At 45.7% G+C, this 24,024-nt stretch overlaps 1 protein-coding gene across 14 annotated transcripts in view; it reads left to right on the top strand.

Annotated features, from left to right (window-relative positions):
• Nucleotides 1–24,024, top strand: part of ITPR1 (inositol 1,4,5-trisphosphate receptor type 1) — a 353,358-nt gene that overhangs the window by 260,886 nt on the left and 68,448 nt on the right. For all 14 annotated transcript variants that reach the window (XM_074404869.1, XM_074404867.1, XM_039478545.2 and 11 more), the window contains 4 exons: nucleotides 11,899–12,079; nucleotides 13,864–14,117; nucleotides 20,346–20,546; nucleotides 22,060–22,170. In XM_074404869.1, coding sequence (XP_074260970.1) covers nucleotides 11,899–12,079; nucleotides 13,864–14,117; nucleotides 20,346–20,546; nucleotides 22,060–22,170 — 747 coding nt within the window. The remainder of the gene's footprint in view (nucleotides 1–11,898; nucleotides 12,080–13,863; nucleotides 14,118–20,345; nucleotides 20,547–22,059; nucleotides 22,171–24,024) is intronic.

Raw genomic sequence — 24,024 nt, 5'->3', positions numbered from 1 at the left:
GCTCCTGTGAGTCCTTGAACAAAAGTCCTTCCTGGGATCTAACCAAACCCTCCTTTGCTTTAGAGTACCTTTTTAGAGTATCTTTTTGGTAAGCCTCATATTGGCTTGAAGAGCCACCAGAACACCTTCTTGTCCTCCTGGAGAATTACCAAGGAGCTTCCTATCACAGTCCTTTTCCATTTCAGGCAAATTTTGAGTTTGCATCTATCTTATGTCTGTTTTTAAGGGTATCGTTGATTTGACACTCCGTCTTTGTTTTTTCCGGAGGCTTTCCAGTCTTCATGACTTGGCTGGAAGAGACAGACAGCTGTGTGGTGTATCCCCACAAAAGATACCTGCCTTCGGCATCTGTTTGATCATTGAACCCAGAGAAAATTTGGAGTCTCCTTAACCTCTTGTTCCTGGGTCAGGGCCACAGGGTCCTCCAGAGTGGTGGCTGACCTACTTCTCTGAAATCTGGTTTTACTGTTAAATTTGCTGGAAACAGTGGTTGCTGACAGCCTACCAAAACCGTCAGGGGCTTCCTAAGATACTACCTTAAAAATATTTTTTTTTTAGGATTTACAGTCTATTGATTGAGTTGTTGGTGAATATATGTGAAACTGTTAGCATTCTGATCCACACGGGGTATCGGGGGAACCATGTTGCTTGACAGGGCAGAGCTCTCCCATGAAGTGCCAGTTTCCATGGGTACTGGGAGACAGGAAAGGAGAGTTGTTAAGCTTTCTGTCTCAGGAGAAAGGTGTTTTTTCCCCAATTAAAAAATGTGATTATAGACATGGGGTCTCACTATGTTGTCCAGGCTGGTCTTGAAATCCTGGGCTCAAGCAATCCTCACTTTGGCCTCCCGAAGTGCTGGGATTACAGCTGTGAGCCACCATGCCGGACCCTGAAAACTGTTTTTAATAGAACACATTGGACTTCGCTGCTTGAAGAACTGACTTCACCTTGAAAATCATCATGAAGAACCCCTGCCTTGGCCTTGACCCTGGAGCTTAGGCCCCTCCCTAGAGCCCAGTGACCAGATTAATCAGAGTGAAGAGCTCCTTGTCTTCCACCTTTTCTCTCAGGTGTCAGGCATAGCGACAGGCCTCTGCCCCACCCTTGCCTGGCAGAGTAGTTGAAACTGGTTTGTCTCTCACTTGTCAAGAGGTGACGATACAGTGTGGATGAGGGAGGATCTTACTGCAGAAAAATGAAATTGAAATGTTGTTGCCTCTCCAATACAGACTTGCTTCACTTCTTTACTTCCTTTCTACTTGGAAGTCTGTATTATTTCTGAACTCATTAAAGCTGGAAACATCCTGAGAGAGGTTGGTAAACTGAGAGCCACTGATGTTGGCTGGTTGAAAGCCATCAAACCTTGCAAAAAGGTTCCTTAGGGTGTGTGATAATTTATGCCAAGGCAGTGTTCAATTCTGAATGCTCGTTGTATTAATTATGAGATCTTTTTCAGAGGTCAGACTTTTCCTGAAGTCAGGAATGGTTTAAAATGTTGGAAAATGCTTTATGTTGAAAAGCTGGGGCCTGTCTGAGAGGAAGGTCTAACACAAGCTTGTATTCTGCCTTTAAGTGTATTAAACTTTGAGAAGTGGAAGCAGCAGTGCTTATCTCTGCACATGCGGAAATTTGAATGGCTTCTATAGCTAGTAAAATTTCAGCCAAATTTTTTTTTTTGCTTTTACTTTAAGTTTGGGGGTACACGTGAGGTTTGTTATGTAGGTAAACTCATGTCACAGGGGTTTGTTGTACAGATTATTTCATCACCCAGGTACTAAGCCCAGTACCCAGTAGTTATTTTTTCTGTTCCTGTCCCTCCTCCCACCCTCCACCCTCAGGTAGACCCCAGTGTCTGCTGTTCCCTTCTTTGTGTTCATGAGTTTTCATCATTTATCTCCCACTTATAAGCAAGTACATGTGGTGTTTGGTTTGCTGTTCCTGCATTAGTTTGCTGAGGATAATAGCCTCTGGCTCCATCCATGTTCCCACAAAAGATATGATCTCATTCTTTTTTATGCCAGCTAAACTTAAAAAATTTCTACATTGTGACAGTTAATGGGAATTGCTATCCATTGTGTTTTTGCTGTCAACTTAGAGGCCATTTGACCTACCAGAACCAGCTGGAATTATCACACTCGTCTTTGGCCATTTACTTAACATCCAGCTCCTTTCTGACTCTGTCTGTCTTCCCCTTCCCTTGAAAGGGGTATTGTTGTTAGACAACTGCAGCGCCTTGCATCTGAGTAGTTCTTGGTAGTCATCAAAGTGTTTTTCTCACCTAATGTTTCTTAACAACCTTGCTGGGCCCCAGCTTCCATGTGATGCTGACATCACAGGTGTTAAGACCCTCATTTTTCAGCTTAAGAACCCAGGGCACAAATGAGATTACGTAAATTGCCCTTGACCACATGGCAGGTTAGCAAGGAGCCAAGGCCGAAATTTAGGTTTCCTGACTTCCAGTTCTCCAGGCACTCTCTGCCTACCCAGGTGTGTTTTATTACCTGGTTCATGGTTCCTGGTCTTTGAGTTTTGATTGTAATCATTGGTTTCTAAAAAAAGGACTCCAGACCCACAGCAGTCATGGTGTGACAATGGTTTTGTTAATAATTTATTACCCCAGACCTGGCAGTCCTTCAACTTGCAGAAGGGGATTGTTTGGGAGCCTGTATTAACAAATGTGTTAAACGTCATGGGAAAGTTGAGGTATTCGAATGTGTACCTTCTGCTGCTATTCTTTACTGTCAGAGGAGCCTTTTTATGCCTCTGAAAGACCTAGTGGGTAGAAGTAGAGGTAGGGGAGATTATAAAATGCCAAAAAGTATTCAGAGTGGGACAGACTCTTGCTCAGGAGAGAGATGTTTAACAGAGCAAGGTGTTGGGAACAGGGCTGAGGCGTCAGACAGGTGGGGCTTGGGTTCCAGGGCACTCACTAGATGGATGACTCAGCAGGTTACTTCTTGGGGCCTCAGTTTCCTCGTCTATAAAGTGGAAATGATAATGGCACCTACCCCATGGGGTAGTTATAAGGATTAAATGAGATAATGCATATAAAACACTTAGTACCCAGCAAACTGGAATCATTTGGTTGCCGTTCACTATAATAAAACTGGCAGAGAGAATCCCCAGGGAGTGGTGAGTTCTCAGTTAATCACAGGCATAGGAAGACAGCCAGGGTAAACCCCACCTCTTGGTTGCCACCGGCATTGCTCTGTCGCCCAAAGAGTATCTGTTCAAGCTGGGCAGGAGTGGGATAGTCTCGTTGGAGATGTCCCTGAAGTTCGTGAGACTCTCAATTGATTTGAAAAGAAAATCAAAGATGCCCACAGAGAATTTTCCTCAGCCCATGGAAACTCAAGCTTTGGCTCACTGTTCAGCAGCCACGTTTTTCAGATTCTTGGCCTTATTGTTAGAACTTAAATCATTTTGCAGCAGATAAGTGAGCAGCTGTGGTGAGTGTCGTGGGCTGGATGGGTCAGGGTTGAGTCTTACGAGGCAATGAGATGGAAATTCCCATTCTTGGGATTATCTCAAGGCGTAGAGCGAGGGCTCCTGAAAAGTGGACCAACTGGGGATGGAAATACTTTTCTTTGGGGAAGGATCTGAGTCACACAGCCATCACTGTGCACTGGGCTGCTCCCCTGAAAGCCAGCCCCGCTCCTGCCAGGCTCCACCCTGGAACATCCATCTCTGCTCCCCACCACTGCCCCGTCCTGTGGCTGAGATGCCACAAAGGGGCTCCTCCCCCAGAATGTCCTGGTAGCCCAGACAGGGACCAGCAGGCTGGCTCAGGTTTCAGGGAGCGCCAGCATCCTTGAACTGTGAGGCCTGTGTTTTCCCCTGAACTTCCCGAATTCGGGGTAAGATGGCTTGGTGGGTATGTGTCTAGGTCATAGAGAAGATTTATCGTTCCTATTCTCCCCAGGACCACTTGTCCACACAGTTTGATTGGGACTGTGACCTCTTTGACCTAAAGAGAGGAGTGTCCCCCTCCTAGTTTTTGAACTAGGTAATAAAACACGAGTAGTCAGAGTACCTGGAGAACTTGAAGTCGGGAAACCTAAATTTTGGCCTTGGCTCCTCGCTCACCAGCCGTGTGATCGTGGGCAACTTAACCACATTTGTGCCCTGGATACTTTAGCTGAAAAATGAGGGTCTACCACCGCGATGTCAGCACCACATGGAAGCTGGGAACCAGCAAGGTTGTTATGAAACAGTAGGTGTGAAACATACCTTGATGACTACCAAGAACTACTCAGATGCAAGGTGCTACGGTTGTCTAACAATAATACCCCTTTCAAGGGAAGGGTAAGACAGGTGGATCCACCAGAAAGGAGCTGGGTGTTATGTAAATGGCCAAAGACGAGTGTCCAAATTGCATCCAGTGATAATTCCAGGCCCTTCGTCTTCCTGCTGCCACCAGGGCGGCTGCCACTGTCTGCTAGCCCCTAACCTCAGATGGCTCTTGTTCCTGAAGTGAGGCAGGCTCGTCATAACAACGCTTCAAGGTTTGCAAGGATTTGTGAGGCCGGGCGAAGGTAGGGGCACCAGGCTAATGAAGCAACATTTTATTATTTTCAAGACTGATGTGAAAAGGTAGTTTCTTATTCTTTTAATCTATCTAAGACACTGATTCATTGGTCCCTCTACAGCTTAGTCAACCCAAGGATGGAAAACTGTCTCCTTGACAATTACCAGAAGGTGAGGATGTAAACTCAGGTTGTGATTTCAACCAGCCACACCCCAGTGTGGTCAAAAGTAACTGTCTTGAGCAGTCAGGAGAGGGAGGTTCTGTGTGGCCCTGGCAAGTCCCTTTCCCTTTCTGGACTTAAGTTTCCTTATCTGTGAAATGTGAAGGGATGGATGTCGTGGGTGGTTTTCAAGTGCTGCTCTCCTGGAGCTCCAAGGAGTTTCAATGTGAAGAGGGAGGGGACCCTCTTTGCTCTGCTTTAGATGGAGCAGTTTTGCCTTTTCTCTTTTATCTGGGTATGGGAGGGGGGTTCTTTACCTAAGACAGTGTTTGGGGATTGGAGAGGAGCACGTTGCCCTGCTGAAAAAGGCGTTTGGAAACTGCTGAATCCAGTGCTTCCAACTGCAGGGTTCTGTGATCTGTGTTCTCTTACTCTTTTGTTGTGGGTGAAGGTTGGCTGACGGCAGCTACGCCCACTTCCCTTTTCCCCTGCCCAGTGGATCCAGGATGGAAACGGTCACTGCGGGGGTCACTGCCTCAGCCTGCCCCTAACCTGGCCTCTTCCTTAAAGCATGTCGGGTCAGACCTGTCGTCAGGGATGTCTGGGACTGGCGCTGAGGGTCTGCCCCCAAACCAGCTTCGTGTCTTCTGCTTTCCTAGCCTTTGAGTCCAGCCTGACCGCTGGGCAGGTCGTCCCTGTTGGTTCACCATGCAGGCAGGAGGAGGGAAGTTGGTTGTAGCTGTGCCACACGTCACTGACGTCTCCTAATCCGAGCTGTCTCATTTATAATGTGATTTATGAATGATGGTATCTGCCTTGGCAATTTCCGAAGACTCTGGTGAGACAGCTTATGTGGAAAGGGAACAAATGTGACTTGGAGATGACTGGAGGGTGAGGAGAGGTCGGCCTAGGGGCGGGTAGATACCGTTTCCTCTGGTGGAGAGGCAGCCTCAGAAGGTGGCACATTTTCAGAGCTCCCCAGATTTCTGGGAACAAAGCCGACTTTCTGTTACCTTTTTGTAAAATTATTATTATTGTGATATATTTGACATGTAATCATAGGCACAGATTTTAAATGTAGACTTTGATTAGATTTGACAAATGTATTTATATTCATTGTACTAGTTTTCCGTGGCTGCTGTAACAAATTCCTACAAACTTAATGGCTTAAAGTAACCGAACATATTATTTTATAATGAGTATTTTATATAGTAAGTCTAGCCTTACTAGACTTGACTGAAGCAAGGTGTTGGCAGGCCAGCGCTTCTTTCTGGAGATTCTAGAGGAGAATGCTTCCTTGCCTCTTCCAGTTTCCAGAGGCTGCCCACATCCCTTGGCTTGCGACCCCTTCTTCCATCTTGAGGTTTGGCAATGATGAGTAAAGTCCTTCTCACATTGCCTCTCACCATCCTCCTCTCCTGCCTCCTTCCTCCACTGCAGAGGCCCCTTGTAATTATGTTGGGCTCACCTTGGCAATCCAAGCTCATCTTTCTGCTTGAAGGTCCGTAATTAGCAGCCTTTATTCCGTCTGTATCTTTAATTCCCCTTCACAACGTAAGACAGAATTTTAACAGGTTTTGAGCACTAGAACGTGGACATGTTTGAGGGGGCCATTCTGTCTACCATACCTGTGACCTGATCAAGACGTTTCTTTTCTTCCAGAAAGTTGTCTTATTCCCATTGATAGTCCTTTTCTACTCACAGCCCCCACCCCTAGAGGCAACCATCATTTTGGTGTTTGTTTGTTTGTTTTTTTCAACATTTATTTTAAATTCAGGAGGTACATGTGCAGGTTTGTTACCTGGGTATATTGCATGATGCTGAGGTTTGGGGTACAAATGATCCCATCACCCAGGTGGTAAACATTGTACCCAATAATTGTTCAACCCTTGCCCCCTCCAAGTAGTTCCCATTGTCTGTTGTTCCTCTCTTTATGTCCATGAATACGCAGTGTTTATCTCTCGCTGATAAGTGAGAAAGCACAGTATTTGGTTTTTTGTTCCTGCATCAATTTGCTTAGGAAAATGACCCCCAGCTGCATTCGTGTTGCTGCAGAAGACCTGATCTCATTCTTTTTTATGGCTGTGTAGTATTCCATGGTTTATATGTAGCACATTTTCTTTAGCCAGCTCAGCACTGATGGGTACCTAGCAACTGCCAGTTTGATTTCTTTCACCGCCAATGGGTATTTCCCGTTCTGGGCCAGGTTTTGTGTTGAAGGGCTACCTCACACCTGCCAGGTGGGGTGGAGCGAAAAGTTTGGAAAAGTAAAATCTCTGATGATTTGCTTTTGGTCCCAGTGAAGAGTGATGAATTGAAAGAGATTGGGGTGGGGGGGGGGAGAGGCATGTAGTGTGTGAAGGAACCCTACTTCAGGAACCTGGGGGAGGGAGGCTGTGCACCCAGTCCTCTGCTCTCAGCTCCCAGCAGCCCTAGGGAGACACTCCTGAGGAGGACACTCCACTCCCCACCCACGCCCTGTGAACGCGTCATTATAGAAAAAGGCTTAATGAACAGGTCTGTGCCTGTGTGGAGGGGCCTTGTTTCTCTAAGTCTAGTTCACACCAGGTACCAGAGCGGGCAGGTGGATGCCTCCAGCAGCCACAGCCAGCAATTCCAGAAGGCCCTCCCTGAGGACCGCTGCTCCTCTACCTGCCTTTGCTCCCGTGGCACACTCCTTCCAAGAAGTATGTTAGTTATTTACCCATGCTACCATCGTGTTTCACTTTTACTCTCACAATAGATACCACTGCATCTCTTCTAGAAACCCCACTTCCTCCTTTGGGAGTACCTTTTTCATTTTTTTTTTTTTTTTAATTTATTTCATTGAGACGGAAGTCTCACTTTGTTGCCCAGGTAGGCCTTGAACTGAACTCCTGGACTGAAAAGATCTTCCTGCCTCAGCAACCAGAGTAGCTGGGACTCCAGGCACGCACCCCAGCACCCGGCTGGGAGTATCTTTATTTGGTTTCTCAGTTAGGGGGCCTGAGCCCTAAGCCCTTGCCTGTTCTTTGTCTGTTGTACCCCTCTTCACCTGGGCATACTGGTGAGATTGCATTCTTCATAGTTGGCTGTCCTCGGGCTGTGCTAAAACACTTGATGTGCACTGTCTTTCACAGTCCCCTGATCTCTCAAAAGGAATGATAGTGGTAACCAGCTCCATGGGTTTTTGGGTGTGATAACATGTGAAGGTTTGCCTGAGCTCCTGGTACCTTGAAAGCAGTGTTAGCTTTCATGTTGCTGTGGTGATCTCGTTGAGCATTCATGATCACCCATGAAGTACAGTTATTGCCCATTTTGCAGATGAGAAGATTCAGGTTTCAGAGACATTGTTACTTTGTGACACTTGCTGGTAAGTGGTGGAGCTGAGATCCAGGCCTTTCTGACTCTGGAAACAGCGATCTCACCTTGCTGTCCTGCCCTGGCTGCTCACACGGTCGCCTTCACCTTGGGGTTTTCACATTCTACTAATGTAATGCTAGTAGAAAAACTAAATTAACACCATGAGTGTGCACTGTCCTAAGCCCTTGGCATACATCATGGCAGCCCTTCCGTGTGGATTCAGAGGAGCTGGGCAGTGTGCCCAAGACCACAGAGCCAGTGGGTCAAAGACCTGGGACTCACACCTAGGCAGTCTGACTGCAAAGCCTGCCCTGCTAATTCCTCTGTTAAGAAACGTCTTCCCAGTGTGGCAATTCCTCAGAGATTTAGAACCAGAAATACCCTTTGACCCAGTAATCTCATTAATGGGTATGTACCCAGAGGAATATAAATTGTTCTGTGATAAAGTTACATGCATTCATACATTTGTTGCAGCATTCTTCTCAATAGTAAAGACATGAAATCAACCCAAATGCCCATCAACGATAGACTGGATAAAGAAATTGTGATACATACACATCATGGAATACTATGCAGCCATAAAAAGGAATTAGATCATGTCCTTTGCAGGGACATGAATGAAGCTGGAAGCCATTATCCTCAGCAAACTAATGCAGAAACAGAAAACCAAACACTGCATATTCTCACTTATAAGTATGAGCTGCAAAATGAAAGTGCAAGGACCCAGGGAGGGGAACAACACACACTGGGTCCTATTGGGGGAGGTGGGGGTTGGGGGACAGCATTAGGAAAAAGAGCTAATGCATGCTGGGCTTAATGCATAGGTGAAGAAACGTCTTCCTTCTTTTGAGGCACTGGTTGTATTTCTCCTTTTCATACCAAGAGTAGTGTAACTGAGCACACCTCTCATTTCAGCGTGGCCTCAGCCCAGCCTGGGACTCCTCTGAATCCTCACTCCCATCTTCTACTTCCTAACCTATTCTCTTTTTGGTTTTCTGTGCTTACTGGTATCTTCTAGACCTTACTGTCCATTTTATGATTTTATTGAGCACATTGTTTCGATAAAGCTGCTTTAAACCCTTGTGTGACTGAGGACTGGAATCAGTAACGAGAAACAAACCTGGTGGCCGTGGCAGAAACACACAGAGCAGTGCAGCATACTCAGCGCCTGGCCCTGTCTCATCTCATAAGAGCTTCCCTTACACTGACCCTAGCAATTGACAACTGTTGGGTCACCTGGCTGGCTGTCAGACAGTGCAGTCTATAGCAGGCTATCTGTGTGTGTTGTGTGGCACTGCTATCAGATGACAGATGGCGGGCTTTATTTATTCATTTACTTACTTACTTGAAGGGCTTTTGTTTTCTTGAATGACCAGATTGTCCCAGAATGCCTTTAAAGCTGCTTCTGTGCCATGAGAACATCGTTGGGATAGCAACTGAAGCGAACGGTCCTGCGCAGCCGCCTTCTGGTGGGCCCTGGCTTTATCAGGCAGTCCCCTGTAAGCCCGCATGGGCGAGATGTTGGATGGCCTGTCTTGGTGGGAAATTTAGTCACCATAATTAGGTGGCTTCAGGTTGCATTCTTTGTCCCTACCCATCTTCTCTTTTGTTGATCTGTGGGTTTAAGAGGTCTCGAAGTGAACAACTGGAAGTTGGTTTCTTGTATTTGAGCAGTTTTCCAGAATTCATTTATTTTGGAGATTTATTTGTCATGTCCACCAAATATAAAAAGGATCTGACTCTGGAGAATGGGGCATCCAGCTAAGGGGAGCCATAAAGTGTTGGGTTATATTCATTCTTTTATTAAATAATCATCGAGTGCCTTCTATGTGCTGAGCCTCTCTAGGTGCTCTAGGGGCAGCTGGAAACCAGTCAGGTGAAGCATTGGCCTTCATAGAGCTTGCACTCTGCATAAAGGCACAGAGTCAATGCAGCAGTGCAATTCGGAGGGCTTAATTGCTGTGAAGAAGATAAAACAGGGCATGGAGAATAAGCAGGAGGCTTGGGAGCAGGTGTAGGAGCAGCCTCACTGAACAGGTGGCATTGGTGGTGAGACCAAAAGATGAGGGGTTCTAGCCATGGGAGAGCTGGGAACATAAGAGCAGGGCAGTGATACTGAGTGTCTATTTGCCAGCAGCCTCCTGGGTCACTTTTGTAGGGATAAAAGGCTATTTAGTAAACAGTGATTGTTGAATCACTATGTGTTTTCCTCCTGTGGCTGTCAATTTCATGGCGGGGAGGTCTAGGCTCCTTTTTGCTCACTGCAACTTCTCTTATAACTGGCATAGGCCCACCTAATGACAAGTGCAAAATAAGTAGTAGGTGGGTGGGTGGATGTTTGGATGGGTAGGAAGATGGGTGGATGGATGAGTAGGTAGACAGATGGATGAGTGGATGAATGGGTGAAAGAGCAGGAAACCTAAAAGAAAAAAAAAAGGCAGTAAAGGGCAATGGAGGACACTTCAGAGTTAGTTTGGTTCCAGAGTGGGAGTTGTGAAGGCCTCAGTGACACACAGGATGACAAGGCTAACCCTAGAGGAGGTGGTGACTTGTGTCCTGGCATTTGGCAGTGGCTAGAGGGAAACCGAACCAGGGAGCAAAGGCAGTAAGGATGTGCCCTGTGCTGTAAGAAACAACCAGAAGTAAAGAAGAACGGTTGCGGGAGGAGAAGGGGCATGACCTGGAAGTGCATTGTGGGCAGACAGGACAGGTGTTTGTCCACAAAGTGTGTAAGTCAATGGCTGGAAGATTCACAGTGGCTGAAGGTGCCTGTCAACGATGGAAATGTGGTGGTTCTCTAGGGCGCTGCTGAATCGGGCATTGGGGTGTGTACGGACTAGAGTTTCATGAGTTTGGGGCCTTCAAGAAGGTGATAAGATTTAAATTCTTTCTGGGATTGGAAGCCTAGGACTGCCTTCTGCAGCAAAGTGCCATCTTTCCAAATGGGAGGATCTGAAATTGGCAGGAGATCCACTGGGAGAAGCAAATATATTGTTTGGAGCTTTGTTTTATTTCTCTGGAAATGACCGTATTGTATTTTTATGTAAATAATTTACAACAGTGTGGTGTTTGCAAAGGGGTGAAAAGCGAATACTCATAAATGAAGTTGAGACACCATATTGTGTTTTTACATCAACTGTGTATACTATTGCTTGCAGTGGCTCCAAAAACAAATGTGTATCCGAGAGGAGAGCTACCTGTTCATCTGAGCTTCTTTATTTAACCACTCTTAAATGCCCTTTGAGGCCTGATTTGAAGATCAAGATTTTTGTGAAGATTCTGGAATCACTACAGCATCGTGTCACCCTCACCAGCTCTGAGCATCTGTAATATAATTGTGTAGCTTCCTGAGCACTTTTTACTTAGCATAATTTAGTCTGATTTATGGACACGTCGTCCTTACCTGTTCATGAACACAGGCAGCACATATTATTCCTGTGTATATTTTTCTTAAGGCTCTGCCCAGGGGAAGAGTGCGTAGAAGCCCTTAAACAAATGATTGGCCCTGCAGTAATTCCCCCCCCCCCAAAAAAAAGTCAGGTTTCATTATTAACAGTTTTGCATGTGTGCAAGGGTGGAAGGGAGTTCTTTGTTGGCAACAGTCTGCCCACCACACTTGAGCATGTTCCCAAAGCCTGTGTGTCTGTTCCAGCCACCACACTTTGTTTTAAAGGCTCTGTGTTGAAAACCTCAGGCCTTGGAACCCAGAAAACTACAGTATGTGGAGTGGTCCTTAATACTGATTTAAACTTAGATCATGCGTGAGGTTTTGCAGCTGGCTGTGATCTTCGTTAGGTTTTGGTGTCATGAGTGGGGTGCAGTTTCGGGTGAGTTACGGTGTTGACAATCTATGGATTTTCCTTTGCAGCACTCCTTTTTTTGCCGCTTGACGGAAGATAAGAAGTCAGAGAGATTCTTTAAGGTGTTTTATGACCGGATGAAGGTGGCCCAGCAAGAAATCAAAGCAACAGTGACAGTGAACACCAGTGACTTGGGAAATAAGAAGAAAGACGACGAGGTAGACAGGGATGCCCCGTCACGGAAAAAAGGTAAGTGTTCCTCAGTCTTCAGTCAGCTGGACTGTGAACAACAGAGGAGTCCTTGTTTTCCTTCATTGTTTTCATTACTTCTAGGCTCCAAAATGCATTCTGATGAGAGCTTTTGGAAGAAAAACCAGCCTGGTTATGATGTAATTCTTCCTCAGTGACCTGAGCTGAAGCCCTGCTGCTCAGAAAGATCTTCCTGTTTAATAAAGAACATTTCTCTTGGTCCAGGTTAGGGTTTTATTGGCAAGGAATTCATGAGTATTCTTTTCCTGTGATTTCTATTTAATGTTAGAGAAAGTTGAGGGAAATACGTATTTTAAAACTGTGTGTCAGTCTTTTGTCGAATAATGTTCTTTTGTTTCCTAAGGTACTGGAAAGTTTATAAAACTTTTTATCCAGTGTCTCACAAGAAGAGAAGTCGTACTGGGGAGTGGGTACACCCGCAAGTGTTGCAGTCAGATGGTTTTGAGGAAGTTCAACGCTCTGAGCCTCACATTTCAAATTTAGAACTGGGTTTCCTAACCACAGCACAAGTGACATTGGAGAATTCTTTGTTCTGGGGCTGTCTTGTGTACTGTAAGATATTTAGCAGCATACACGGCCTCTACCCAGTAGATGCCAGTGGCATACCCCTACTCCCAGAATGTCTCTAGACATTGCCAGTTGTCCCCTGGGTGGGTTGGGGGCAAAATCACCCCTGGTTGAAAACAGCTGGTCTAGAACGGAGCTAAAGAGAAGAAAAAGAAGAATGATTACCTTTTAGTAAGTGCTTACTAGGAATCAGGCAGTGTTCAACATTCTTTCTTAAAAACGGAATCTTGCTGTATCTCACTTTGTTGCCCAGGCTGGAGTGCAGTGGCGTGATCATTGCTCACTGCTGCCTCAAACTCCTGGGCTCAAATGATCCTTCCACCTCAGCCTCCTGAGTAGCTGGGACTGCAAGTGTGCACCACCGCATTGGCTAATGTTGAAAACAAATTTTTTTTGTAGTGATGGAGTCTCACTAGGTTGCCCAAGCTGGTCTCAAACTTCTGGCCTCAAGTGATCCTCTGGAGTAGCTGAGTTGATAGGTGTGAGCCACTGTGCTGGACTGTTCAGAGTTCTTTACAATTCCACTCATTTCACACTCGTGTCAACTCTGCAAGATAGATAAAATTAAGTTATCCCCGTTTTACAAATGAGGGGACTGAGGAACAGAGATGGTAATTAAATCATTAGGGACTTGCAACTAGAAGGCATTGGTGCCAGCATTTGAACTCAGCTCATCTGGCTGCATAGTCATTGCTGTTAACTGTAATACCATGGTTACCTCACAGGGTTATTCCGAGGGTGAGATAAAATAACACACACAAAGTGCCTAGTCATGGTGCTTCGACAGTTACAAAAGGACCAGTCGTCATTACAACAATAATTGTGATTAGTTTTATGTTGAACTTCTGAAGAACTTTCTTGAGATAGTATTCATAGATGCTCTCCCATTTTACAGGTGAGGAAGCTGAGGCCCAGAGCCTTAGATTTGTGAAGTTGACAGAACCTGTACTAAGGCTTTTCCTCTAAAACACACTGCACACATAGATGAAATAGTAGAACCACAAGTAAGGTGGCAGGGCTTGGCTCAGTTTTAATCCTGTCTGAGGACTTGAGAGCAGGTTGACTTCTTGGAGTGTTTTACCAACTTTGAAGATCTCTAGGAGGTACAGGAACATAGGTTTCTGAGTGTCACCTCTGGAGTGGTGAACAGGAATCCTGAGGACTCCAGCCTTTCATGTCCTACGCTTGCTTTCTAGCTAAAGAGCCCACGACACAGATAACAGAAGAGGTCCGGGATCAGCTGCTGGAGGCCTCTGCTGCCACCAGGAAAGCCTTCACCACCTTCAGGAGGGAGGCCGACCCTGATGACCACTACCAGTCTGGGGAGGGCAGCCAGGCCACTGCTGATAAAACCAAGGATGACCTGGAGATGAGCGCGGTCATCACCATCATGCAGCCTATCCTCCGCTTCCTGCAGCTCCTGTGTGAAAACCACAACCGAGACCTGCAGGTGAGGGCCTGGGGTGGGGGCATGGAGGGAGCTTGGGCAGGGCCACCAAGGCCTGCCTTCCTCTGGTGGTTCAGCACCTCTCAACTTGGGCCAGATTGTTTGAGCCAAGGATCCAGCGCAGTTCTTTTCTTTCTTTCTTTCTTTTTGAGATGGAATCTCACTGAGTCACCCAGGCTGGAGTCAATGGCGTGATCTCACTTACTCTAACCTCCACCTCTTGGGTTCAAGCAATTTTCCTGCCTCAGCCTCCTGAGTAGCTGGCATTACAGGAATGCACTACCACGACTAATTTTTGTATTTTTAGTAGAGATAGTATTTTACCACGTTGGCCAGCCTGGTCTCGAACTCCTGACCTCAAGTGATCCCCCAACCTTGGCCCAAAGTGCTGGGATTACAGGGGTGAGCCATCACTCCTGGCCAGATCAGCAAACTTCTCTGATGCGAAAGTCTGGACAACTGACGTGTCTCTTTGTCTGTCTTCCCTGCTGTCTACGCAGAGCCAGAGATCATGTCTTATACGCAAGCATAGGTGCTGACCCCATATGTATTTAAGTGTCTGTATGTGCCTATTGGTGTGTACGTTGTAGCCTGTCAGCATTAGACACATCGAGGTGCTTAGGTAAAAATGGGATGGATGGATGGTTAGATAATTAAATATTTTAGATTTCCAAAACTGGAGACGTAGAAAGTTCTCATTAAATATTTGTTGTTTGAATGGAGGAAATGGTTGCCTTTCCATGTTTTACTGAAAGTGCTGCTCAGAAGTCTTCGCTGAACTGATCATTCCAGAAATCCTTTGTTCATTTTATTGTCGTTTTTGTATGGTAACAGTGACCAAGGTTCGTTAGGCACTTAGGATATCCTGGATGCTAAGAGTTGCTTATATGATTACATTTTATTGATGAGGAAACTGAGGGCAGAGGACACAGGGAGTGCAGAACTAGGACTGGAGCCCAGGCAGTCTTACACTAGAGCTCCTGTTTTAGCCAAATGCTAAGAGACAGAGGGTATATTATCTCCCTTGCAAAGTTTCCCAGCAGCAGAGGCGATTTAAGAAGAGCCAAGAATGGAATGTAGAGATTCACTTCTTTCTTTCAAATGGGTCTGGATCTGCGGAGGCCCCTCACTGCCCAAGGGAAATGTGCTGGAGGGCTGGGTCCCTGGCTTTTGCCTGGGTTTGTCGCCAACTCTTAGACCCAGGGAAACCACCCCCTCTTTGCCTGAATGGTGTGAGGGTGAACAACGAAAGTGCATCTGAACACCTTCTTTACGATGACATGTTTCCTCCTAAGACACACCAGTCAGCCGTGGTAGTTTTGTGTACTTGGATTATGAGAGTATGGAAAGGAAATAATGCTGGCCCAGATCTGGCCAAGGGAAGTCACAGCCTTTAAGTATCACCTGGCTGACCTTTCCCACCAGGTGACTTGGTGCCTGTCACACCTCGACTGTGGCTAGAGAGTTGGTACTGCCACAGTGAACTACTCTCACTTAAAACTGCCACAGAATCCACACCTGGGTTAGCTAAGAAACTAGATTGTTAATCAGTAAGGCGAACAGTGAAATGGAACTGAGAGAAATCTGCAATGTTAATACCTTCCACAGTTCTCTGAATTTTCAATCAGATTGAAGACCCTGAAATTTGAAAAAGCATCTCAGATCTGAGGTCATCACCTGGTCAGCTCTGACCCATGTTGGAAAGTGAAGGAATTTCACACAAACCCCACTGTTGGCCAGGCTGGACCCACAGTACCATGTGGTTTGCATGCCACTGGAGCCACTCCAGATGAGGTTGAGTTCTTTCTTTTCTTTGGTGCCTGGCCCATTTCAGCCAATGGGGCGCCCTACTTGATCCCTGTCACCGTCTAAGTGTGGGATCTCAGCTGTCAGTTTCCTTGGTTTTCTTGTCAGTTGCTCATACTTTCTTCTTTTGGGCTTAGAACACCTCAGCCCTAGATTTTCTTGCCAGGACTGTGCTGTCCAGTTGGGTGGAGCAAAGCACTTATGCCCCAAAGGCTCAGGGTCTGGTTACCATCTCACTGGACTGGTTATCAGACAGTAAGATGGTAACCTCTCTCTGAAGGCCACTGTGTCCCTGACATTGTCCACGCTCCCCCTTCCATACGTCCACTGCTAGTAACAGGGGAGATGAGCAGAGGGGCAGTGAGTGACCCACAGAGGACTAAGCCTGAGCAGCTCAGCTTGGCATCTCTGTGGATGGGAGTGGGGGCACCTCAATGCTGGGGACTGTTTCTGGGCAGAGCATGGTGATGAGTGCTCCGTACTGTCCCCCTTGGCAGGTGTCACTGGTCTCTGCCAGCCTTGGGCTCCACAAGGGAAGTAGGTTGAAATGATGCCCAGGCACATGTGTGTCATTTAATCAGTATCAGTGAATCCCTGCTCTGTGCCCAACACCCATGGTGTCAGGACCTCACCCCTCCCTTCACAGAGCTGAGTCTAAGATAGCAGCCACTCCAGCTGAGTGGAACCAACCCTTCCTTAGAGAAGAACTAACCCAGTGCAGGTCCCAGAAGGCCTCTCAGAGGAGCTGGCATCTGCTGAGTTTTGAGCTTATGAAACCCAAGACTGCCTGGAGTAGAATCCCTGCGTGAGTGGCAGAGGGGCCCTGCTAGGGTGCTTGTTCCTGAGCTGGGCTCTGGTGGCACAGGCCAGCTCTGCCTTCCTTCTCTCCCTGACCTTCCCCTCCTTCGCCCACACACTCACTTCCTTCCATGGTGAAATTGGACTAAGGCTTTAATTGCACAGGTCCATCATTTCTTGTTTGGAAGTCTTCAGAGTTTTAGTTTTATACCTTAGCTTTTTGCAGAATTCTCCTTTGAGTCAATGACCTGAGAACCCCATGGACAGAAGCACCTTTTAATGAAATCCTTCCAAACCTCAGTTCTCCAGTGCATTGCTCTGTGGGAAAGAGTGCCATGGAGTGTCAGGGTGTATAGTATATTTTAACATTTCTAACATTTTTGGAAAAAAAAAAAAAAAAAAAAAGACCTAGCAGCATAGTATTTGAAGGTATCATAAAGATCATCTGATTCACTGTTTTTAAACTTTTTTTTGAGGGGCCACAGAATCCTTTGTTTGAATAACTTATGCAGAAATATACTAAATACAGCAGAGGAGAGCAAAGCTGCTCTGTTCAGAGTGAAAACTAGAGTGCTCCCTCACCTACGAGACTCCTGGGATGGTGGGGAGGAATTGCAGAGACTTCCCAGGGTTCTGCAGGGCCCAGTTAGAAGCCCATGATCTGGACCAGTGGTTCACAAGGTTGGAGGTTAGACTTATCCTTAAAAACTCCTGCAAAGTCAGACTCTCTGAGGTGGTGACTTGCTCCAATGAAATTGTTGTGTGTAGAAATCTGCTTCTCCAAAGAATGATTTTAGGTAGGACTCAGCCACTCTGAGTGCCATTCTGTGGCAATAACCTGGAACAGAGGGTGGGTCACTGGGTCAGGGTTTCCTTGTGGATTGGAGGGAAGGAGAAGGCATTCTCATAAGGAGAGAGTGTTCGGCTTCCTGGTGCAAAGCAGCTCAGAGTCAGTGCAGAGGGAGAAGGAATCCAGCCTTCTGAAGCAGCACCCTCTGGGCTTGTGCCCGGAGTTGCTTGTCATATTTATAACCTTAACTTTCCTGTTGATAAATGTTCAGAAGAGATAAAGTCACCAAGTCTCACTTTGCCAAACAGGCAGTTGCTGCTTTAAGCAAGTCTTGTTTACAGGGGTCAAAAGTGTGATGGGGAAACCGCTCTTCAGTCAGTTGGCTTGTGTTTGGGGGCCCTCCCCTGAGAAGCTGGCTTTGCTCTTCCCCTGGGTTAATGAATGCAGGTCCTGATCTCTTTCCACCAAAGTCTGCCTAAGCACACACTTGAAGTCTTCCATTTCCTTAATCCAGCCATCTCAACTTGGTCCCAGGCCCTCCAAGGAAGACCACAAAAAGAGCAAGATTTCTCTAGCCTCGACAAGGCAGGGTGGTGCATGCTGAAGGCGACTTCTCTTCTCTTAGAGAAAATGGATCTGAGTCAGGGAGAGGGAGATTCCATCCAGACACTCTGAAAGCCTTGAGAGATGGGATAGGCTTCCAGGAATGGGCAGCCACGAGTTTGAAACACGTGGGCTCAGCTAGCCTTGAGGACTTCCCGGTCCTCTGCCCTCCATTCATTTTATTTAATTCAGATTATTTCAACCAGTGTTGACAAAGCACGTGGTAGGTGCCAGTCCCTGTACTAGCTGTTGGGCACCCAGCACTGTCAACGTGGTCCTTGATAAGCTGATCGGCCCCTCTGTACACACATCGCAGGGGTGAGGAGAGCTGGGAGGGGCAACGTGTGGTGCTCCCATCTCACTGGAGTGGGGCTCAGGGGTTGGAAGAGCTTCCTAGAAGTGACTTTAGACCACGTCCTGAAGGAAGAGGAGTCTTTCGGGGTGGAGGCCCTGAGAGCGACAGGCAGGGGGCATTGCCTGGTGGGAGCCTGGAGGCCAGGCAGAGAATAAGGAGTGAGAGTTTATTGGGAGCGGTAACAGAAGTTTGAGAGACAGATGGGCCAGGAGAGCCTTGCTGTGAATTTCAGCCATGGGCAGCCAGGCCTTCTCCAGAATTGTCCCGAACACTCTTCCACCACCCCTGCACAGAGAGCAGCTGAGCCAAGCCCTCTAACAGGTAGCGTCTTCTCTGAGGAGCTGGGGCAAGGCAGAAATGGCTGTGAAATCCTCCTCTGGTTTCCCTTAGAAAAACACTCAGCCCACACAGTCCCAAATCATCTGTTCTCCCTCCACCTCCCACCTGGACCTGAACTTGTTATGGAGCAAAAGGGATTTGGGTTAAGTTGTAGTGGGGAGAAAAGAGGTGGTTAGTTTGGTGATGAGTCAAGTATCGAACTTGGTTACCAGCTCTTAACCTGTGCATTTACAAATGTTTTAATTAAACAAGGAATGTGTGGATGTATTCCTTGTAGAAAGAGTCAAATGAAAGTTAAGTATTTAGTTCTCAGAGTTGCCTCTCTTTGATCCATAGAGAATTGGTTGTTGGTTTAGACTGTATCCTCAAGTCCTTTTTCTATGTATTTGAATGGGAACATTTGTTACATATTAATCTATATGCCTTTTTTAAAAACTTGACAGTGTGTTCTAGAGATCTTTCCATATTGGCACATATGTATCTACTCGGTGTTTCTAATTTATAATATTGAATGATACAGACATACTGTAGCGTATTTACTCGTCAGTTCGTGTGTGGTTAGGTTGTTTCCAGTTCTTCACTGTCACAAACAGTACTGTAGTGAACATCTAATATATAATTTGTGAGTATAAGTGAATACTTCATAGAAGTGGAAATTACTGAGGCAAAGATCATGTCCATTTTTTTTGTATTGCCCCTTTTTTACAGTAAGCATGTCGCTTTTGTAACTGAGAGAAAGAACATACACAGTTAATTTTTGCTTCTTTTTAAGAACAGATTACTGGAGTCTCTGACAAAAATCTCCTCATTAAAATACTCCATTTCCCAAGTTGTTCGAATGTGGCTTTTTAAATTTTGTTGAGGAAGTGTCTTGCTCCTGTGTGTGTCTCCTGTTCACATTTGGAGTTCACCTGGAGAATACCTGCTGGGGCGCGCACGTGCACGCAAACACACACACACACACACACACACACACACGCACACACGCACATTTACTCACTCTCACTCCTTCCCTTAATAATGGAAATGGGCCAGACAAGGTAATCCAGGTTCCCTTCACATGGCACTGGGAGTCAGCCGGCCGATCACACCCCCATTTTATGGTGAACCGTCCCCAGTGCTGGGCTCCAGGCATTCAGCACTCAGACCACATTGTCATCTTTAAACAAAACCACTGCCCTTGGAAGTGTCAGATCCCTCTGAACTTAACACCTGATGGAAGCTGGAGTGGGCAGGAGTAAGGAAGGGGTGAGAAGTGAATGGAGAAATGAGGACTCGGAAAGATTATAGGAGTCAACTGCACTGCATTCCATGTACTGACACCTTAGAGAGCAGATTGCAGTGTTGAGGGCCAGTGCCGTAGACCAAGTCCCTGGGTTTACCATCATGGTGGTGCGGGGCATGCTGACTTCCATGCTGTCCCACATGGCACCTCTGTGTAATTACCAGCCGTTTAGAGGCTATCAGTATGGCAGGATGAATAACGTTTCCCTCTTTCTTGTGCCTTGGCTCCCCGGACCTGGGGACTACCCAATTGCAGAACTTCCTCCGTTGCCAAAATAACAAGACCAACTACAATTTAGTATGTGAGACCCTGCAGTTTCTGGACTGTATTTGTGGAAGCACCACTGGAGGCCTTGGTCTTCTGGGCTTGTATATAAATGAAAAGAACGTAGCACTTATCAACCAAACCCTGGAAAGTCTGACCGAATACTGTCAAGGACCTTGCCATGAGAACCAGGTAATTAAATTTCTATTTGGGGATGGGGCAGGGGAAGAAGTGTCCCATTTTGGAAATGTTGACAGAGACTAGTTCAGAAATCACGAAGCCTGTGCCTCTTGGCCTAGGGAGTCGGGAGGACTGGAGGCCATTTTCTAGCAGTTGAGAGAAATAGCCATGGTGTTTCATACTTGAGAAGTTGCCTAAAGAAGGGCATTGGAGGGGCAGTCCGTGGTCTCTTCGCTTGGCTATGTTTGGCTTCATTTGATTTGGTTTGAATGTCCAACTGTATCACTTGATTTCTAGGAGGAGGCAATAAAGTGGGAGTGAAATGAGAACCAAAAGACAGTGATCCATTTTAAATACTAGGGGATTTCAAAGAGTGACTACTTGAAGGGAGTTTAAGCCCAGCTAGTGAGAAGAAAATCACTGTACATGAGACAGCTTGAAAGTCATACAAGGACATTTACAGTTGAGATTTAAACTTCATGGACATTCAGGGAAAAGAAAGACAAGAGTCTTGACTTTGGTCTCTCACAGAAGTATAATTTGGGAGTACAAATCAATATATTACGTCTTGTCTTGAGTAGAGTCATTGCTTATACATGGCATCTTAAGGATTTTGTGAGTTTTTGCATCAGTGCTAGGATGAGTATGATTTTCAACCCCAAATCCTAGCGTCAGCCTGGCTAGAGAGGAATGACCAAGGCTTCCAACAGTCAGTGCTAAACCCAGCAGCCAGGGAAGGTGACTTGTGTGACTTGGGGAGCCAGGCCCTTCATTCAGAGGAGAACGGTTTATGAGAGACAACTCATTGTCTATTAAAAACCTGGTCTCAAGTTGTCTGTGAATGTGAGGATAGCATTTTGTGAGATGCACTTTCTTCTCCCTGTTCCCTCATGAAGCAGATGGTGTAGTCCTAGTTAAAATGAAAAGGAACAAAAAAATACAACAGGCTTGGGGAAAGGCTTTATTTGACATCGAAGTGAATTTCCTTATTACCTCAAGTTTGCTTCTCTGCCAAATAGAGGCCTGTTGAAAGGAACAGATCGGAGTGGATTGTGCTGCAAACGAAGATGTTACCTGGGGGCAGATGATTAATTTTGATATTGTGTGCATTAAACAGGAAACTTGCTTTCCAAGCTTAAGCCTTAAGCTAAAGTACAAAATACGAAAAGAGAGAATGGAACACACCTTGAAAGGGGAAAAAGGGTTCAGAACCCAGTATCAGTCATACACCATAATTTCCTTTAAGAACAAAAGCTGACCCTGCTGCATGATTTGGATTAGACACGACCAATTTATCAGTTACAGTGCATGGGGACTTTCCTACTGTTTACTGTTAATTCTGAAACTAGAGATTTTCATCTGTCTTTTATTCTTACCACTTTCTCACGGAAAATTTGCAGCTCTCCCCTAGAGACATTACTGGGAGTGGTAAGCATTGTGTTGAAATAGCAGTTCAGCCTGTTGGCCTTTGACGTCTGATTTATGACCAGCGTTTGTGTAAATGTCTGTGTGTGTCTTTGCTCAGAACTGCATAGCCACCCATGAATCCAATGGCATTGACATCATCACAGCCCTGATCCTCAATGATATCAATCCTTTGGGAAAGAAGAGGATGGACCTTGTGTTAGAACTGAAGGCAAGTAGGAATTAAAAGCGAAAGACAGTCGTTTGGAAACAGTCACTTTTGTGTTTTGCCTTGGCACATGCACATGGTCAATTAGTCATGAGACTAAATATTACAGATAGTTCTTTTAAACCAAATGAATGGCCCAAGTTGCTAGTTCTGACTACGATGCAGAACTTCATCCTTTCTTTTCCACATAAGGGTCTCATGAGAATATAGGAGCTTCTTAACTGTTAGGTCACACAGAGGGAAGATTCCCTGCTCAAAGCTGGGAAACAAATTCCAACAGCATCAAGTATTAAACGTCTTGGTTCTGAAAGTCACAAACAGGGAAACAACAGAAACACCATTCCCTCTATGGCTTCTCATTTTTCCCCATTCAAGGGAAAAGGACCAGTTGAAGAATAGAATAACTAAGCCTATCTAGGACTGAAAAAAAAAAAAAAAAAAACAAACCCAAACATCTGTTTTTACGTAATCAAAGGAATACGTTTTCCTCTTCTGTCACTGATTTAGCAGAAGGGTGGTTAATAATGTTGGTTTAAAATAAGGAAAATTACACAGACCAAAAATGGGCCTGTGTGCCTCTGCAGAGTGTCTCTGAATTGTGTACAAATGCGGGGCTGCAGGTGACTGACATGGAAGCCCCGCCGACAATGTTCAGACTCCCTATTACTCAAACAGCTTAACAGAGTGAAAATTGTGACTTCTAGGTGCTAAGCCTGCAGCGTTTCCAAGCTGGCCTTTTGGATATTTGAGAAACTGATAAACCGTTCCTGATGTTGACTTCTTAAGTATACCCAGAAAACCCTCCTTTCTATGTAGGGGTTCCAAAGTTTCTCTGATAATCCCATGATTCATTTTAACAATTGAACTTGCAAGCCTCTGGTTTCTAAAGCGCATTTCAAAACATATTAGCCTTTCTGGACACATTTCCTTTTAAACTGTTCCATGTCAGGGCATGTTGAGATTTGTCCTCTATCTGCGCATCCGCAGCAGTGAGCACTTCATCATTATCATGAAAGAGCCTAGAACTACAGGGTTTTGGCTGAAAGGCTGAGGTGTATTTATTCCATGAAGGATGCCATAGGAAAGGTCATTAGGGAAGATGTGAACGCAGAAACCTGTGGGAATGGCAGTTATTTTTTTCTTTCCTGTTTAGAACTGAGAGTTCACACTAATAGTCGATTTGGGTGTGTGGTTTAAATGGACTTTTTCCGGCTATTTTTAACTCCTTTGGACAAATTGTGTTTTAGAATGAATTTGAACATCATTCAAGCTTGTGTACCTGGCTACCATTTATCAGAAAGTCCAAAATAAACAGATGTTCATGTGCTCCTGGTCAGCATTTCAGTGACTTTTTCAACTAATCCAGTGATCTATTATGGATGATTATAGGAATACGTGCCCTGTGACAGCACAATACACTGACTCAACTGCTGTGACCTAAGCTAGGGGAAGATATAAGGCCTCTCCCAATGTCCAAAAAAAAAAAAAAAAAAAAAAAAAAACCCCGCTAAATTTCAAGTCGTGTACATAAAGAAGCATACAAATTGTTGTAGACCCAGGGCCTAAAATGAAGTCAAGCCAAGAAGTACAGGATGTGGGGTGTGAACCTGGGTATTTTTGATGTAATGGGAAATTACGGCTTGGCCTGCATACAGTGTTCCTTTGGGTCACATTTGCTAACAGTGTCAGATGTACTCATTATATTAGGGGTTATGAGAGCTAATAGAAATATTTTAAGACAGGGAAGAATTGCCTTGATTACCCGTCGTCTCTGGCCTGCAAGGCCAAATCACAGTTCGTCACCACACCTGCCCTGAAGGCAGCAGGGGCCTATGTAGTAGCAGCTTCTTCCCGACC

Source organism: Saimiri boliviensis, chromosome 8 (assembly GCF_048565385.1).
Source record: "Saimiri boliviensis isolate mSaiBol1 chromosome 8, mSaiBol1.pri, whole genome shotgun sequence".
Classification (NCBI taxonomy): Eukaryota; Metazoa; Chordata; class Mammalia; order Primates; family Cebidae; genus Saimiri; species Saimiri boliviensis.
Note: the sequence above shows the minus strand (reverse complement) of the source record. Positions and strands in the feature narration are given on the sequence as shown.